Source organism: Gorilla gorilla, chromosome 3, assembly GCF_029281585.2.
Source record: "Gorilla gorilla gorilla isolate KB3781 chromosome 3, NHGRI_mGorGor1-v2.1_pri, whole genome shotgun sequence".
Classification (NCBI taxonomy): Eukaryota; Metazoa; Chordata; class Mammalia; order Primates; family Hominidae; genus Gorilla; species Gorilla gorilla.
This window is the reverse complement of record NC_073227.2, coordinates 161,730,729-161,750,381: the sequence shown is the minus strand read 5'-3', so window position 1 is coordinate 161,750,381 and position 19,653 is coordinate 161,730,729. Positions and strand designations below refer to the sequence as shown.

The 19,653-nt window shown below is 37.4% G+C and overlaps 1 protein-coding gene across 2 annotated transcripts in view; it reads left to right on the top strand.

The window, feature by feature from the left end:
* RNF150 (ring finger protein 150) overlaps window positions 1-19,653 on the top strand; it is a 274,961-nt gene that overhangs the window by 167,232 nt on the left and 88,076 nt on the right. For both annotated transcript variants that reach the window (XM_063705557.1, XM_019024916.4), the window contains 2 exons: window positions 15,213-15,284; window positions 16,855-16,937. In XM_063705557.1, coding sequence (XP_063561627.1) covers window positions 15,213-15,284; window positions 16,855-16,937 — 155 coding nt within the window. The remainder of the gene's footprint in view (window positions 1-15,212; window positions 15,285-16,854; window positions 16,938-19,653) is intronic.

The window sequence follows — 19,653 nt, the reverse complement described above, 5'->3', positions numbered from 1 at the left end:
CACTTTTCTTCAGTTTAGTTCTAGGTATTTAATCATTATGTTGCTATTATAATTTAAATTCATTTTTTCATATTGGAAATTTTGGATTGTTGTATATTTTGTATATTATTAACAGCCTCATTGTTATAACCCTAATTATAATAATGTATAACATTTATTATATGCTGCAGGCATGTTCTAAGAGCTCTCTCGCTCTATTTACCTACTTTCACCTTAATAGATAGTAGCCCCATAATAAACAATTTTATTGTCCCCGTTTTACAGAGTTGGAAGTAAGCACAGAGAGTTTAAGTAATTTGCCCAAGGTCACACAGCTGGTTACTAATAGAGCTAGCAACTGAACCAGCAGCAGAACTCCAGAGTCCATGCCCTTAGCCACTACTTTGTAGTATTTGTGATTATTTATATTAGTGTTGCAGAACTATATTAATAATGCTCACAATCAGGGATAACGTACTGCTTTCAAATGTTAGACATCCTGTTTTTTCTGTTATCTCATTTCATTGGTTGGAATCTCCAGAATAAACTAAAGTAATCATGGTTACAGTGAACGTATTTCTTTTCATTGTGTATTTAATGGGAACATCCTCAATTTCATGGGATTGTTTTTATCATTTCTTCATTTTATTATTTTCCCATGTAGTCTTCTAGATTGAGATATATATTTTATCATGTTATAAAATATATAATGTCAGAAGTGTCAACTTAGTTCTATCTTATTAAGAATTTTTTAATCAAGAATGGATGTTTGATTTTAACAAATGTCTTTCCAATGGCCATAGTCTAAGTTTTCTCTTTAGAACTATTAAAATAAATGGATGATATTAATGGATTTCCATTATGAACCATCCTGAATTTCTGCTATATACTGTTCCTCTAATGTGTGTGAGATTATGTTTGCTAGTGTTTTATTTATTATTTTTTTGCAATTATATTCATATATGAAATCTGTTGATAGTTTACATTTTTATTATGTTTAGATAATGATTATACTGTCTTCTAAGAAGAATTTGCAAACTTTTCTCCATTTTCTGTGATCTAGAGCTGTGGTGTCCAACATGGTAGTCACCAGCCATGTGTGGCTATTTAAATTAATTGTAACAAAATAAACTTCAAAATTCTGTTCCTCAGTTACTAGCCATATTTCTTGTGGCCACCATATGGCAGTGCATGTATAGGACATTTTTATCACTACAGAAAGTCTTATTGGGTAACACTGCACTCGAGCATTTTAAATAGCACTGGAATTAGCTGATTCTTAAAGTATTGGTAGAAATTTTCTGTAAGTTAATGAGGTCTAAGTTTGGGAATGTTTTAGGAGACATCTCTTCCTTTTCTATTTTATCACAAATTCTCTGCTTAAATTTTCTGTAGCTTCTGGGACAATGTTTAAAAACATTTTTATTGCTTATATCTGATTCTCAAAATGATACATGCTATTTTAGTAAATTTCACAATCATAGAAAAACTCTGAAAAAGACAAGTTACCCACTATCCCACTAAATTGTCAACATGTGAGTATATTACCTTTCAGGTATTTTTAATTCTATCTATATATATTGAGTAAATTTTTATTATATGTGTATCTATATATGCAGAAGACACAAACATATCCATGTATGTTTTATGTTCTGCTTTTTATTGAATAGTATGTCCCTCTATCATTAAATAATTTTCAAAAACATGATTTTTATGGCCACATAGTAATGAAGTTCCACTGCTTACCCAAAATGGGAAACTTACTTAATTTATTTATTCATCGTTTTTCTAAACTAAATGGAATATACCTTTCTCTTACGGTCACAGTGAGGATTAAATGGATTAATGTGTATTACTTTTAAAGCCTCTGAGCCTGGCACTAATCATTCAGTCAGCACTCAATGAATGGTATCCTTTATTATTATCATATAGATTCTTTGATGACTGCTTACAAATTCAATTCTGCCACTTTCATTAAATATTCTGGAATTTAAATGGATAGAATCCCAAACACAAGGCAATGAAAATGAGATGTAGAACTAATATGCTTCAGTTGGTTCATATGGGGCTACATGTGAGAAACTTTTATATATATATATATATGTGTGTGTGTGTGTGTGAGATATACATATAACATATATATCATATACATATATATGAATACATATGAAGAAATATATATATACACATTTTCATTATATATGTGTGTGTATATATATATATGTCTTATATATGCACATATGCACTGCCATATGGTGGCCACATGAAATGTGGCTAGTAACTGAGGAACAGAATTTTAAAGTTTATTTTATTAAAATTAACTTAAATTTAAATAGCCACACATAGCTAGTGACCACAGCTCTAGGTTGAAGAAAATGGAGAAAAGTTTGCAAAGTCTTCTTAGAAAACAGTATAATCATTATCTAAACACAATAAAAATGTAAACTATATGTGTTTCTTCATGTGTATTCATATATACGTGTGTGTGTGTGCATGTGTAGAGAGAGAGAGTAGAGAGAGAGAGAGAAGAGAGAGAGAGATGTTAATCAGACGATGATATTAGAAATGGCATCCCTGTATTTTTGGGCCTGTGATAATTTAAGCAATTATTAGGCAGTAGAGATATGGATGAAATCTTAAGCTTGAATTAGTTGAGTAATGACTTCAATCATTATGTTACTTTCTGCAGGTAGATCTAGCTTGCATGTTTATCTAGACACATGCATACTGTGAGGTATATGAAAAACAAATTGAAAGGTAATGGTATGAAAGTGGTTCATGGGGTTTAAATTTTTATTCTCCTCCCAGTCTGTTAACTTTCCTTGAATTGTAGGATGCTACCATAGGGTCACTCAGTGAATTGTGATCATGTTAAAAGTTAACACTCCTTCCTGATGAAATGGACACTATACTTTAGCCCTTTGATGGATGGAATAACATATAATTTCCCTTAGAAAAATATTTCTGCTTTAATGGCCAGTGTTCCACTCCATTCAACAGAAAGTTATAGCTGTACAGGTCATAGCTATACTAAGCATCAGGTTAACTTAAACCATTTATTTTTATTAAAGCATTATTGTCCTTCAGAAAGAGTGACTTTCAGGTTAGATGAAGGCTCACAGCCTGAAATGGAACATCAAAGCCATTTATTTTACATTGTCGAAGTATCCAACCATTCAGGTATATGAAAGAGAGACTGACCTTGAATTAGCCAGATGAGCACCTCAGTCTCTGCTTGGCTTTGTGCAGATCACAATTAAAAGAAAGTCACCAGCATCTTACATAATCATGGCCACTTTCATGTCACATGTACCTGGAGAAGATCATTTCAATTCAGTTTCCCATGAAGTAATATTTGCTAAATGTTCTTCACATTATAAGCCTCCCAGCAAGGTCTTTTAGATGGTAACATGGAGAATAAGGGCTACAACTAAAAATGGAGAGGAAGATTTGGCTGGTGTGCCATGTTTCCTAAAGATTTAACCAAGTTAAATCTGGTATAGGGTAATAGCTAAAGATACCAACTTTGGAGTCAGATGGGTCTCGATTCAAATCTTTGCTCTGATAATTCCTAGTGGTGTGACTTTGCACAAGTTACTTCACCTTTCTATGCCCAGGCTTCCCCACATGTAAAGCCAGCCCCGTAGGCTTGATGTGAGGATTGAATGAGAAAATATGCGTGACATATTATTAGAGGGTTGTTAAATGGGTCACGTTTAGTGGATAAAGCAATTCTTGGAAAACATATTCCCCACCTTCCCCCCACACTTGCGCAAATAGTAAATATCTCAATTCTTACATACCTTACATATAGTTTAGTCTACATGTGGCCTTTTTAGCTCTATTGACACACTTTGAAACAAAATGGAATCTTCCATCTTTACTCAAGAGTCAGGGAAAAGCTCTCTGGACCCTGTCCTTTGGGGTTTTTACTGAGGTTTCATCATGTAGGCATTATTGATTAAATTATTGGCCATTGTTGATCAACTCAGCCTTCAGCCCCTCTTCCCTTCCTAGAGGGCAGGGGTAGGAGTGAGGGAATCTGAAAATTCCAACCCTCTAATCACAGGATTGGTTCTCTATGGAACCAGACCTTTTTCTTAGAAGCTTTCCAAAGTTACCTCATTAACATAAACTCAGGTATGGTTGAAAAGTGTTTCTTATGAATTATAAAAACTACCCATTTACCTTTATCACTCCCATCACTTAGGAAATTACAAGCATTTTAGGAGTTCTAGCTGGGAGCTGGGATGAAGACCAAAATATAGATAGTCCTTATTATATATCACAGTATCACACAGCCTAATTATTAATAACTCCCCAATTTACTGTCAGAATTGTTCCAGTTTGGATGGTGAGTTCTATGGTTACCATATGTGTGAGAGAAAGAAAGGAATCAAGGACACATTTAGGTCAACTCTCATGGCATTTACTGGAACAGGAAAGATGGAGAAAGAAGAGATCCAAAGGGCTAGAGTATCAAGAATTTGGATTTGACAATGTTAAATTTAGAAGCCTTTTAGATATTAAAGCAGAGATGCCAGGTAGGTATTTTGATGTGTATGTCTGGAGCTCAGGAAAGAAGACAGGAATGGGGGTACCAATGTGGGGGATCATCAGAATACAGATGACACTTAAATTGTCAGGACAGGATGAGCTCACTTGGGGAGAGGGTATTGCAGAAGAGCTCTGTAGCCTGAGCCTGAGGTACTCTAATACGGCCTCACCTCTACCCCAGCCTCTCTCCCGCAATCATATCATTTTATGTTAGTTTCTTTCCTTCCCAATTCTTACCACTATCTGAAATTTTTCTCTCCTTGCCTTACACCTTGCCCTCCCAGTGCACAATGACACTCTGAGGGAGTTGAAACAAGGAGGCTGATTTGCAAAGACCAAGGACAGCCTCACACGCCATGTGGAGCCATTGCTTCCCTGTTCGAGGTTAACTGTTCTGCAGCCACCCTCTTCACCCGCGATGCTTGTTTTTCCTGGTAGCCCTATCATCTTTTCTTGAGACCATTTTCCTTTGGAGACCTTGGTCTGTCAGATGGCCTATATGTGCCTGAGTCCAGTGACTAATTGTTTCAAGCTCTCTCTGTACAGAGCTCAGGGAGGTGAGTGGATTCATTCCCGTTCAAGCCCTATGACACTTAGGAGCATGTGGATTAGGATGTGGCTCTACTCAGAGCACACACAGTACATGTAGGGAGCCAATTTCCTAATGTCATATTCCAGCCCAGTGGAATCTTATCTCTGACCAAGCCCACAATACTCTTTAACATAATCAGACATAAATGTCACACCCCCAGGCAGCTAGATGGGGGTCAAGGTTGGGGTTTTAGGAGCTGGGACCACATAAAAGTGAGTAGGGTTTATATCTAACAATGGTTTTGGTGCGAAGTAGAATCAGAGTCTTAAGCAGGCCAGGGTTATAAGGCAAGAGGATAACCCAGGGTATTAAGTACATAGGACCATGTGGAGTTAGGAGCCAGATTTATCATAAAAATGGGAACAGTGGTCAAGCAAGGCAGGCCAGGTTGGGAGAGGAAGCTGAGGGAATGGTTTTCAGGTGAAGGAAACCTTTTATATCAGACTCATCACCTGTTAAAAGAGCAGGGCACTGGTAGAAGCCCTGATGGCATGGAAAGAGAAGTTGCAAACCACAACCCACTTGTCAAAGAAGGAAAGGCCCTATAATGATTAGAAAAAATATTTTACTGTCCATTTAACACGTCATGATGACATTTGAATACCATGACAGACCTCTCTCTCCTCACCAGCCCTGATCATGCCCCTGAATGAGTACTTTAAGAAAATAGCCCATCGATGCCACCAGTGTGTGCACTTCTACACCGTGTAGCCTGGACACCTCTCAACTCAGCCCTGAGAACCCATGTACCAGAGGGTTGCAGAGAGGAAACCACAGTCATGGGAACTGGGAGGCAGAAGACACCTGGCTGTCATTTCACTCAAGTATTTGAGAATGCTGATTGCCTGATCCTAGAATTATAGTTTTTAGAAGTTAAAGGAACAGTTGATAGAATGAATTTGGGAGAGAGAAATATAAAATGATTTTCTTTTCAAGGGCATGCAGCCAGATTGATGATTTCAAGTCAAAGTGTTTTCCACCAGACAAAGCCACCTCAATGGCACTGAGGTGCAGAGACCTAACCCATGGGGCGGGTTGCCAGTCTTTGCCTCAGTCATAGCCATAACATGAGCAACTCTTGCCCATTTAACACTGAGCGCTGGCCCTTTCCGGCTTTAGAAGCAAGGCTGTCATGTTAAGTCCTTCCTAATAAAGTTATCCCTCAGCATCCATGAGGAATTGGTCCAGCACGCCCCTCCTACCCATGGATACCAAAATTTACAGTCCCTTATATGAAATGGCATATTATTTGCATGTAACACATCCTCCCATATACTTTAAATCATCTCTTGTTTACTTATAGTACCTAATTACTTCTAGTACCTAATGTAAACACTATGTAAATAGTGGTTATGCTGTGCTTTTTATTTATATTATTTTTGTTGTTTTTTTTAATTATTTGAGTTTTAGGGTACATGTGCACAATGTGCAGGTTAGTTACATATGTATACATGTGCCATGCTGGTGCGCTACACCCACTAACTCGTCATCTAGCATTAGGTATATCTCCCGATGCTATCCCTCCCCCCTCCCCCCACCCCACAACAGTCCCCAGAGCGTGACGTTCCCCTTCCTGTGTCCATGTGTTCTCATTGTTCATTTCCCACCTATGAGAGAGAATATGCGGTGTTTCGTTTTTTGTTCTTGCGATAGTTTACTGAGAATGATGATTTCCAATTTCATCCATGTCCCTACAAAGGACATGAACTCATCATTTTTTATGGCTGCATAGTATTCCATGGTGTATATGTGCCACATTTTCTTAATCCAGTCTATCATTTTTGGACATTTGGGTTGGTTCCAAGTCTTTGCTATTGTGAATAGTGCCGCAATAAACATACGTGTGCATGTGTCTTTATAGCGGCATGATTTATAGTCCTTTGGGTATATCCCAGTAATGGGATGGCTGGGTCAAATGGTATTTCTAGTTCTAGATCCCTGAGGAATCGCCACACTGACTTCCACAATGGTTGAACTAGTTTACAGTCCCACCAACAGTGTAAAAGTGTTCCTATTTCTCCACATCCTCTCCAGCACCTGCTGTTTCCTGACTTTTTAATGATCACCATTCTAACCGGTGTGAGATGGTATCTCATTGTGGTTTTGATTTGCATTTCTCTGATGGCCAGTGATGGTGAGCATTTTTTCATGTGTTTTTTGGCTGCATAAATGTCTTCTTTTGAGAAGTGTCTCAAAAGACACTTCATGTCCTTCGCCCACTTTTTGATGGGGTTGTTTTTCTTGTAAATTTGTTTGAGTTCATTGTAGATTCTGGATATTAGCCCTTTGTCAGATGAGTAGGTTGTGAAAATTTTCTCCCATTCTGTAGGTTGCCTGTTCACTCTGATGGTAGTTTCTTTTGCTGTGCAGAAGCTCTTTAGTTTAATTAGATCCCATTTGTCAATTTTGGCTTTTGTTGCCATTGCTTTTGGTGTTTTAGACATGAAGTCCTTGCCCATGCCTATGTCCTGAATGGTAATGCCTAGGTTTTCTTCTAGGGTTTTTATGGTTTTAGGTCTAACATTTAAGTCTTTAATCCATCTTGAATTGATTTTTGTATAAGGTGTAAGGAAGGGATCCAGTTTCAGCTTTCTACATATGGCTAGCCAGTTTTCCCAGCACCATTTATTAAATAGGGAATCCTTTCCCCATTGCTTGTTTTTCTCAGGTTTGTCAAAGATTAGATAGTTGTAGATATGCGGTGTTATTTCTGAGGGCTCTGTTCTGTTCCATTGATCTGTATCTCTGTTTTGCTACTAGTACCATGCTGTTTTGGTTACTGTAGCCTTGTAGTATAGTTTGAAGTCAGGTAGTGTGATCTTTTATTGTTTTTTCCCCCAAATGTGTTTAATCCATTATTGGTTGAATCTGCCATACAGAAAGCTGGCTGTGTCTAGTTTAAGATTCCTCACCTTAAGGGGCTTCCCAGAGAATGCTAAGGATTCATCTCCATTCTGCCTATCTAATGACCTACTATCTTGTGACCTCTTCTTGACCTTTGAGTTGGGAGGCCAGATTCGTGACAGACTCCTTATCCTGAATACCAGTGTGCACTATGGACAGTTCTCCTGTCCCCACCAGAAGGCCAAGTATCCCCTCATTCCCTAGAGGTGCCACTTCTGCTGCCATTCACTGATTCTTACCATACTTATGAAAACCCTGCAGGATGACAAGGCAAACAGCAAGCGGTGTTCCTGCCATGGCCATGGCAGGTATCCCTGTCTTTTGTGATGTCTTGGAATATTGTCTCACTATCTGCTAGGACATCTCATCTCAGACACAAGGACTGGGTCTGTGACTTGAAAAACACAGAACTCCCAATAGATGGTAGCTTATTCAAATATGGACAGATCAGATAAACTAAGTAGGGATCTTTTTTGGTTTTCATAAACAATATTGCCTTTGAGGCTAATCCAGGGAAACCAGATCTGTTTTGATTTGCTTTGTTTTTATTTGAGGCCTGGTAATGACATTCAGCAAAGTTTTCCTGAAAGATTTCTCTCTCCCTGAGAATAACTTTTCCTAATATTTACATGTACATGGCCCATGTGCCTTTGATTTCTTTTGCACGCATTGCATATTGATATTTAAACTATGTTGGAATAAAAGAAGTAATGAAATTTAAAATAAACATGAACTTCACAAAGAGAAACAGAAAGGAAAGGAGTTTGCCAAGTCTCAGCCACCAAGGGCGAGTCCAGGCAGAGATGCTTCTGTCTCCTAAAGAGTGAGGACTAAAATTCTCCCTGAAACTGCTCTAGAAGAAAGTACAAAGCCCTCAGGAGAACAGAAAGGCAAAAGCACATGTCATATCCATGCAGTCTTCAGTGAGGTAATTAGCCCTTGATTTGCTTTTTTTAGATTATTCAGGTCTCAAAGCACATTGTCTCCCTATTCTTTTGTGCATGGATGAAAATCATGAGCTGATAAAGCTAGAGATGACATTACTTTACATACCTTATGTTATTAATAAGGGGACAGAGGGCCACAATGTTTAAGTGACTTGGCCAAAGTCACACAGTTAGCTAGTGACAAAAATAGGACAAAGAGCTGGGTCTTCTAACTTTGAAGCCATTATTTTCTGCTCTACAACACCTCCAACAACAACAACAACAAACCCTGATGTTTCTACCTCACATTGTGTGTTCACAAACAGATTTATGGCACCACTCTATGAGGTCATCGCAGCTATCAAAATAGTCAAATTATTTTACCTATTTTTCTAGATTTGTGGGGTGGTGATCCACACCATGGAAATTTATTGAACTGGCTGTGCTATGACTTCTATCATATCAACCAGTCCTGGAAGGATCATTATTATGTATTAGAGTGCACGAAGAAAACGTTTGAGTCACTCTTGACCATGTGAGGTTTTAGATAACTGGGACCAACTCTGTTTACTTTGACAGTGGCCTCCCTTCACCTAGAACTTAAGAACACTTAGTTATCTTTCCACTTGGTGATGATGACAATGAACATGATCATAAAATACAGCTGTTAGGGAAAAAAACAAATATGTTACAGAATTATCCAGTGAAATGAGATAGGAAGAAAATAAACTCAATTTTGATGCTATGTTTTGGAATCCTTATGTTCCAAATTTTTTTTATCACTTTCACTGCATTTCTGTTTATAACACAGAACAGAGGAAGAGGAAAATTTCTTATTTTTCTCAGTTTCTTAAATATTTAGATTACTAATTTATGTGTCTCGGGTTGAACTGGAGTCTGTTGTTTACCATTCTTGTTAGAATTTATGTAGGACTTTATTCTTTTAATACATGGCTCTGTATTTATTTTCCATAACACAGTTTATCTTCACTATTGTCAATAAACCAATAACCTTGGTAAATATATTCATATCTGTTTAGATCAAATAGATGGATAAACCTAATTATTACAATGGCCTAACACCTAACAAGCTTTAGTAAGAAGCATGATTTTGGCCAGGCACAGGTAGCTCATGCCAGTAATCCCAGCACTTTGGAAGGCCAAGGGAGGCAGATCACTTGAGATCAGGAGTTCAAGACCTACATGGTGAAACCCCATCTCTACAAAAAATACAAAAATTACCTGGGTGCAGTGGCACACACCTGTAGTCCCAGCTACTCAGGAGGCTGAGGCATGAGAATCAGTTGAACCCGAGAAGCAGAGGCTGCAGTGAGCCAACATTCACGCCATTGCACTCCAGCCTGGGTGACAGAGCACAACTCTGTCTCAAAAATAATAATAAGAAGAAGAAGCATGATTTGGGTCTGGTTAGATTAGAGAGAATCCATAGGAGCATCCTAGAGAAAAGAGTGGAATCCCTACCTGAAACAAAAGACTGACTCAAACCTGAGGTGGTTCCTCAATCCACCTGAAGTGGTCCCTGAGTCTTCCATTAGCATCACTTTACTCTGCCTTTCTGAGAATGGCAAAGGAAAGAGTCTGTTTTGTAATAGACTTCCGGTTCCAATCCCTAGATTCTCTATTCAGGTTGGGTACAAGACTTAGTTTGAGCAGGGCCTGTAGTTTTCCTTCCCTCTTCATACTGGGTGCAATCAAAAACCCAAAGACAAAAGAGATCAATTACAAAAGCAACAGTAAGTAGCCTTATTTGGGCCATTTCATTAAGAATGTTTATGTTTTTACTTCTCTCTTTAATTTGCATTTGGAAATCCAATAAAACTAGTTTGAAAATTATTGAAAGTGAGATTTTTTTAACATTGAAAACTCTTTAATATTTAAAGTGGTACTTTTTTTCTTTGTGTAATTTTTTTAATGGGGTCTTCTCTGCATGTGTGTAATTTTCATGTCAGGAATAAGCATGCATATACTGATACTTGTTTACACGCATATGGAAATTGCATTTTTTTCAAAACTTTGTGTTGCTTTTTCCCTAATTTTGTTAATCCAGAACTCTTACAGAAAAAAAAAATATTTTATTACATGGTCCCATATCATCATATACATCTCAGAAGCTGATTTTCTTTCCCCAGGTATCTGGACCATCTGTTCTGCCCTTGCCAGGGAAGACTTTCATATCCTTTATCCGCCGCTGCCAAAATGCTATGTTTTTCCTCAAAAGAGGAGAAAATATGTGTATCATTTATCAATAACATGCAGAATGAGGCTTGACTCAAGGAATGTCACAGGAAAGGGAATGGAAGAGAATACCATTATACCATTTTTTAGAATGATTAAGGAAAATACGTCTTCCTACCTTTGTGAATCATTTGATTTCTCAGAGCTTCTAGGAGGAAGTCCTCATAGACTTGATGTTGAAGATGACTTTATTACAGTCATGCACTGCATAACTACGTTTTGGTCAAAAATGGACCACACATATGCAGTAGTCCAATAAGATTATAATATCCTGTTTTTACTGTATCTGTTCTATGTTTAGATACACAGATCCTTACCATTGTGTAACAGCTGCCTACAGTATTCAGTACATGCTGTACAGGTTTCTAGCCTAGGAGCAATAGGCTATACCATAGAGCCTACGTGTATAGTCGGCAGTATCATCTAGAATTGTGTGAGTAATCTTCCATGATTTCACACAGTGACGAAATCACCTAACAATGGATTTCTCAGAATGTATCCCTGTCATTAAGCCATACATGACTGTACTTTCTCTTTTACTCTCTTTCCCTCAATCTGTCAATTCTGCTAATTTGGGAAGCCCATCTCCTAAATGACTTAATCCGCTGCTGAACTTCTTTAACCTCTCTAGGGCCCAGTCATACAAATGCCAGTAATGGAATTTGTCTTTCTAATTCCCTAGCCATTAACTTTACTGTTAGCCAAAATCCCTGTCACGTTAACATCAGTTTGCTTTACATTTCCTCAACGGACCTGCCATTTTTAAAAAATAAAGGCAGCCTTCATTATTTTAAAAGGGCGTGGAAAGGGTTTTTCTCTAGAAGAGACTGAGCGGATGTTTTCAAAAGCCGTCTATTTTTATTCAGATGTAGCCAACCGTTAAGTTAAATACACAGCCAAAGTTTAATGCAGTCTTTGAACTTCCCCTACATGCCCACATTTAAGAAGGGCATATTTCATTTGCTAAAAAATTATTTTAAAAGAAATTGAATTTTAAAAACATTATTTCTAGTTCACCTGCTTTTTAAAAATGTTGGCTCCCTGGTTGGGCGCTGTGGCTCATGCCTGTAATCCCAGCACTTTGGGAGGATGAGGTGGGCAGATCATGAGGTCAGGAGCTCAAGACCAGCCTGGCCAATGTAGTGAAACCCATCTCTACTAAAAATACAAAAAAAAAATCAGCCAGGCATGGTGGCGGGCACCTGTAATCCCAGCTACTTGGGAGGCTGAGGCAAGGGGAATCACTTGAACCTGGGAGGCGGAGGTTGCAGTGAGCCGAGATCGCACCACTGCACTCCAGCCTGGGTAGACAGTACGAGACTCCATCTCAAAAGAAAAAAAAAAAATTATTTCCCTTTGAGTATAATCTATGACCATTGTATGAACATATATTTTCCTACTTAATTACTCTGCTTAGTCTTCAAAAAAAAATTTTTAAGTGATTGAATTAGGTGCAATATTATATAATGCCAGTTAAACACAATTGCAAAAATATCTGAGTTCTTGACTGAAAAAGAAAAACAGTATTTGTTTGTTTGGGATTCAGATTCTTATTCTAAATACAATATTCTACAGGTCTGTGGCATTTACTCCCAATAACTAGTAGCCCTTTCTCAATACCTTTCAGTCGTTGCCCCGGGGTCCTTCAATGGAGAGCAGCTGTCAGTTGATACTGGCTGGGTTTGCCAAGCCAGGACCACAAGTTTGCTTACCTTACAATATGTACCACTTATAGTTTGTCCCTAAATATTCCCGTTAACTGGCTAAATTTCTCAGGTTGTTTTCCTTGCAAGAAAAAAAACAACAACAACAAAAAACCACTCTTGGCTTAAGATTTTATTAACTCATTATTTAGAGTTTTCACTAGATTATAACTTAAACTGCAGTTGATAGGAGTGTGTGTGTGTACGTGTGTGTATGCGCACACATGTGTTTTCATTACCATTTTTTTAAACCCAAAGCTATACTTTGGCACAGAATAAGAGATCAAAATATGTATGTTGAATGATTGACTGCCTATTACTGAAGGCAGCTTTATTAATATATGCTGGGGATGTAGGGAACAATGTGAAGCAAAAACTAAGCATAGGCCTGCCCTCAGGGAGCATATCTGAAGGCAGTCTAACAGGAATTGATCATAAAAACAAATTTCAAATGTCAAATGTGACAGTGCAGAGGTACAAAGTGCTATCAGGGTCTAGATGAGAGGGATCTTGTTGGATACATCTAGGAAGGGCTCCTTGAAGAAATGATTTCAGCTGAAGTCAAAGGATGAATAGATAATAACCAGAAGAAGAGGAGAGGAAAGTTCCATCATGTTTAGTTCACCTCAGTTCAGTTCTTTTTCTCTCACTCTCCTGTTTTTCCTTGGTATTTATCACTAAAGACTCTTCCTATTTTTGCCTGCTGCCTTAGTTTGCTAGCTACTCATGGACTTCTGCATAAATCTCAAGGGCATAGGTCTCCTTTTAGGAAACAGCCAAAACTTACCCTTCTGATAAAAAATGTCAACATTATTTTAGATACGAAGGACAAACTATCAAAGAGAAAAATGAATTAACAAGGAAAACATCTCCTTTTCTGCTAATGACTTTAACTGCTGTGTACTTAGAGAAGTGCCACGTGGTAAATACTTAGTGATTCTGATTGGCTGGATGGTTGGTTGACTGGTTAGCTGGCTAGCCAGATGTTGGATGGATGGCTGACTGGCTGGCCAGATGTTAGATGGTTGGCTGACTGGCTGATTGGTTGACTGGGTGGCTTGGCAAATAAAGGTGAGGGTGGTAGATGAGCTTTGATTTTAAAGTCAAACTTAATTTTATTCAGATTCTGACTTACCTTTCACTAACTCTATGATATTGGACAACTTAAGCTCTGTAAGCCTCAGTTCATTCTATTAAATAGTGCTTTTCTCAGTTATTATAATATCAAAGGTGATAATGCATATATAGCTTTAGCATGGCACCTAGGATATATTAACTGTTCACTAATATGTGTTCACTATTTTAAAGAAAAGCAAGAAGCTTGAGTGCTTTTTCCAAAAGGAACAAAATTAGTGAAAGCAAATGATTAGTCTGTGTTTAAATGTTAACTCTCTTAATCTTAGTCCTTCTGTTTTACTACAACAGATACACATCTATTGCAGACCAGAAATAGATATACCTAAGAAGAAGATAAAACATGTAGAAAACTCACATGCAATTTTTTTGCTTGACAGATTAAAATTTAATTTACTCACCACCCTATCCTTCTCCCAGTTTTCCTCATCACCCTCTGATTGCATTATTGCAGGGCTCATTAGGATGGTAATTTTCTCTACCAAAAATGGGGAGAGAATGATATATTATTTCTTGACATGGATCATGGTGGTTACTCCAGTGTTTGCTTTATAATTATTTGCTAAACTGAACATTATGTTTTATGTATTTTTCTATATGCACACTCACACTTAAACATGCATAAAGGAGGTAAAATTGCCATGTGAGAATGTGATGGAATAGGACAGAACAGACCAAATTTAAACCAACGTTATGCCTATATGAGCAGATTGGAAGGAATATCCAAGCAATGAATCCTGATTGTCAAAAAGAGGAGATGACACTTATTCCAGCTACTCCAGATTGGCTATCTCTGTGTCACAAATTGAGTGGCTAGAGTGGCAAATTACTAAACTCCTTTTTTTTGGGGGGGAGGGGTAGTGTATGCACATATAACCTGCACTGTAGAACTGTAGGGCAGGATCTATGTATGTCACATGCCACTTGCTTAACTCTAGGCATGAAGAACTTCTCTCTATGGCAGAAGTCTTTTATAGACCTCAACTGGTAGAGCCCCCTTGCACAAATGCCACTGCCCTGTCTTTTCTAGTCGTCATTGTTAGCATTCATACCACATGTGCATGATTTCAGAGCTAGCTGCCCTGGTGTATTAAATGACATCAGAAATGAAGTCAAGAATTACAGATCTTTATTATTAACAAGCACGTTTTGGCTTTTCAGCGCCGACTGGGGGATGCAGCAAAGAAAGCCATCAGCAAACTCCAGATCAGGACCATCAAGAAGGGTGACAAGGTAATAGCAGCCTCTTTTCTTTTTGGTGAGGAGCTATTCAAAGAAGCTTCTAACTTTTCTTATAGCCAGGGTGGAAGAGAGGAAAGGATGGGAAAGGGAAATATATGCTAACAGTTGTCCTATCAGTATCTGTTATTATACTCTTCTTAATTAAACATGAAGTTTCTTATAAAATGCATATGCTATGATAATAAAATAGTTGTATAGAAAATATGAGAAACTGATAAGTAAGTGTATAAAAAATAGATGAAGCCAGAATGAAATTAGTACACAAATGGATTACCTAAAATTTGTACTAGAAATGGGTCTCAAATTTAAGTTGGGGCTTTCTAGCGGCCAGTGCAAAGGAAACAATATTCAGGTAATATTTAATGAATTTATTCCAGTGTCCCACGAGATAAAATCAAAATGGTTGTTCCTGATGTTATGACCTGAGAAAGTTTTTTCATGAATCTTTGCAAGCAAGACAGCTTTATGTGCTGAGCTATGTTCTCCACTGGTCTACAGTATAAATGCAGGAAGTATATTCAATCCCTCTGAAATCCAGTATTCAGAACCCCAAGGTTGATAGGTGGTGTGGCTCATGCCTGTAATCCCAGCACTTTGGGAGGCCAAGGTAGGTAGATCACTTGAGGCCAGGGAGTTCAAGACCAGCCTGGGCAATGTAGCAAGACCCTGTCTCTATAAAATTTTTTTTTTAAATCAAAACACAGAGCCCCGAATTCATTTCAGCAGTCTCCGTCACTGTAGAATGATGTCATAAAGCCAAAAGCAATAGTATGTCTTGAGGAGGGAAAGCAAAGCAGTCCTGCCCAGGTTTATGGGCTTCTAAGGGTCTTCCTTATTCCCTAGGCCAAGTTAGAACATTGGATTACAATACATGGGTTTGGAACTCCTTGGGGCAATGTAAGGGATTTACAACTCCATATATAAGCAGGTATTGTCTCTAATCTGAATAATTGATTGATCTCACAAATTATGTGCTATTATTTTTCAAGTATATAAAAACGCCATTGGGCTTATAAGATAAAATTTATTTAAAGGTATTACTAAATTTAAAGGGCATTTTGGTCAGTATGTTATTTTCCTTCAATCAGAGAATAATAAAGGTACAAGGACTATTATATAAGCACTATGTTATGAGGCATTAAAAGAGGTATATATACTTGAAAAAAATTGGAACTACCATTTTGTGTTAATATTTATTTTATACACTAGATTCCAGAAGAATGGATAGATTAAATATTATTCAGATTATTCACCACAAATATTATTTCTCATCCTGAAAATTTTGATATGTTGCCTCTAATTATAATTAATAGCATTGTTAGCAATTGTACTTTAGAAAATGGTTTTCCTTACAAAAGTACTTGCAGTGGAACCTAGAAACAAGAAGTAGAGGTTGGAAGGAATGGAAACTAGTACAGTTGATGGTATATTTGATTTAAAAACTGGCACCAGCACAGCGGAAAGCTTTGCTCCAGGCAAGCTCTGCTTGGGTTTTGGCTTGGGTATTTACACAAGAGATGAAGCTAAGAAAATAGGCTCATCTGTGCTTCCTCTGTTGCAGGAAACAGAGTCTGATTTTGACAACTGTGCTGTTTGTATTGAAGGGTACAAGCCCAATGACGTTGTCCGGATCCTGCCCTGCCGGTGAGTCACTAGGCTGCCTGCTTTTGATTGGGTTGTGTGTGTGGAGCGTGCCTGCGTGGCCTCCCTGGCCCAGACCTGCTGGGCATAGTGCTGCCAGGTCAGTCTGCCTCAGTGTTTCCATGTTTCCATTGCAGACAACCCTAACATTCTTGTTTTTGTATAACCTTTGTCCTTGAAAACACTGTATCATGAAATATTTTTCTGATCCCCTATCCCCTTTGCATCAAAGGAAGTATACTGCTATGAACTAGGACTTCATGAGACAGAATTTGATGATGTGGCCGCCAAGTACAAGTTTTCTTGAACAACAGATCTATGATGTTCAGAATCAATTCTGGCTTTTACCAGTACTATTTTAATTAAAATAATAAACTCTGAAAAATATTTTGTGAATGAACATGAACAGTGTGGTAATTAGAATATGGTCAGAAGTAAGTAGGAAGCCAAGGACAGATCCCATGCCCTTTCATTTTTTTTTTTTTAAACTAACAGAAAGAGAATGTGACACTCAAATTCCCTCAAAATTCTTGCATCTAGGGGAGGATGCCAGGCATGTATAGTTGGGGAAGCTCCCCAGGTGATTCTTATATAACCCTATTCCCTCACCCTAATTGAAATTCACTGAGAAGTTGTCTGAATTCTTTTTAAATTGTTAAAATTAAATAAATTTAAATACTTTAATGAAACCAAATCTTTTTAAAGTCATGTAAAATCCATCCTCCTTCATTGACAACCATTTTTAGTGTTTTTTGCATCTGTGTAAATGTCCCAAAAATAAAAATAGAATTATGCCTTGTTGGGAGATTCTTCATTTAGAAAGATTGGCTTTCAATATTCTTAGATACTTCAGCCAGGCATAGTGGCTCACACCTGTAATCCTAATGCTTTGGGAGTCCAACACAGGAGGATCGCTTGAGACCAACATTTCAAGAACAGCCTGGGCAATATAGCAAGACTCTGTCTCTACAAAAAAAATTAAAAATTAGCTGAACATGGTGGTGCTCAGGACATGGTGGCACTCGCCTGTAATCCTGGCTACTCAGGAGGATGAGCTGGGAGGATCCCTTGAGCCCAGGAGTTCAAGGTTATACTGATCAATGATCATGCCACTACACTCCAGTGATCACACCACCGCACTGGGCGACAGCGAGACCTTGTCTCAAAGAAAAAAAAAAATTCTTCGAGACTTTAAAAGTAAAGTAGGAAAACATATACCACAAAGATATAAGACAATTCACATATTCGTGAAACAATGTAAACTTAAGGACTGTTTATTAGAACTACAAAAGAAACAAAAATTACTTTAGAGGAATGGCTTAATAATCCCAAAATGACAAAGAGGTGACCAAAAAAGAAGTGACAGGATACTAAAATTGATGCATAAACTCCCAAGGGAAACAGACCTTGGTTGAAATGTCCATAGGCAAATTGATCATTAGGAAAACAGGCATTAGGGAAGTACATCCTGGTGGCCCCAGCCAAAGCCGTCAATTGTGATTCACTTTCCGTTAGTTTGTAGACACCTATATCTAAGACGAAATCATAAATAGAGATAACTGAAGATTTGGTAATTTCCTTCATATGAGGATTCGCTATGTAAGTTCTTTCTAGTTATTACATACACTTAGTGTTTACTCAGTGATTTCCAGAAACACAGGCAGACAAATGCAGTATGTGAACTACAGAATGCCTCTTGGAGCAACATCTTTTATCTCTGCAGTATTAAAGGTTTTATAAAGCCTCTTAGATATAAGCAAAGTGCTTTCCTTTATTGTTTTCTTCAAGATTATTTAGAGCCTTATGCGATTACTGCTAATAAAAAAAATTCAGAGCCAATTAAAGTTAAATATCTACATTTTTCTGAAAAATCCAAAGACATTTACAAATGTAAATTAAGAAAATCTGTTTTAAAAATTATATACATAGCATTACTTTAGCTCTACAATTGATACAGTATAAAATAGTTTATTTACTTAAAGGTCTGTCATGAATAAATTTCATGTTACTACACATATATATATATATAAAATTGCTAGAGACTGCATAATATCCAAGTCATAGATGTACCAGTTTAATTTTCCATGTCCTTATTTGGGAACATTTTTGGCTGAGTTCAATTTTTATGACAGACTGCGTTGTTTTAACAGTGTTTAGATTTTCATGATGTGTTATTCCAGATCTCCTTTTATATTGTAATTTTTTGGAAATATTAACCAAAAAAATAGCATTTTAATGTTTACCACAGAAAATAAAACCTTATGGATTTTAATATACGTTAGCCCTTGCTCTTGGCTAGTTTAGTTTGGCCTCAGGCTCCTCCTTGTTTAAACGATTATTTGATTCTTAGCTCATTCCTTGATTTTGTTTCATATTCCTTACTGTCCATCTACTATTATTTCCATACTATGAACCCTGCTTTAAATAACAAAATGCATTTGAGCATTTTCAAATACAGCTATAATTAATTACTGTTTGATCTTATTCTAGTCACACATATCTGTTCTGAATAGCTCATACATTTTTTCCATGTAGGTTTTAAAATCAAGATATTTTTATGCCTGTTGCTGTTTTCTGCCAGACAGTTTGCACTAATGGATATTATCAAACAAATGCACTGGCGTTTGCTTTTTGCTACATAATTTTCTCTGGGGTATTATTAAGCCTTTGCTCCTATGAACTTCATAGACTCTCTTTCCCTTTATTTCCAGGCTGACTC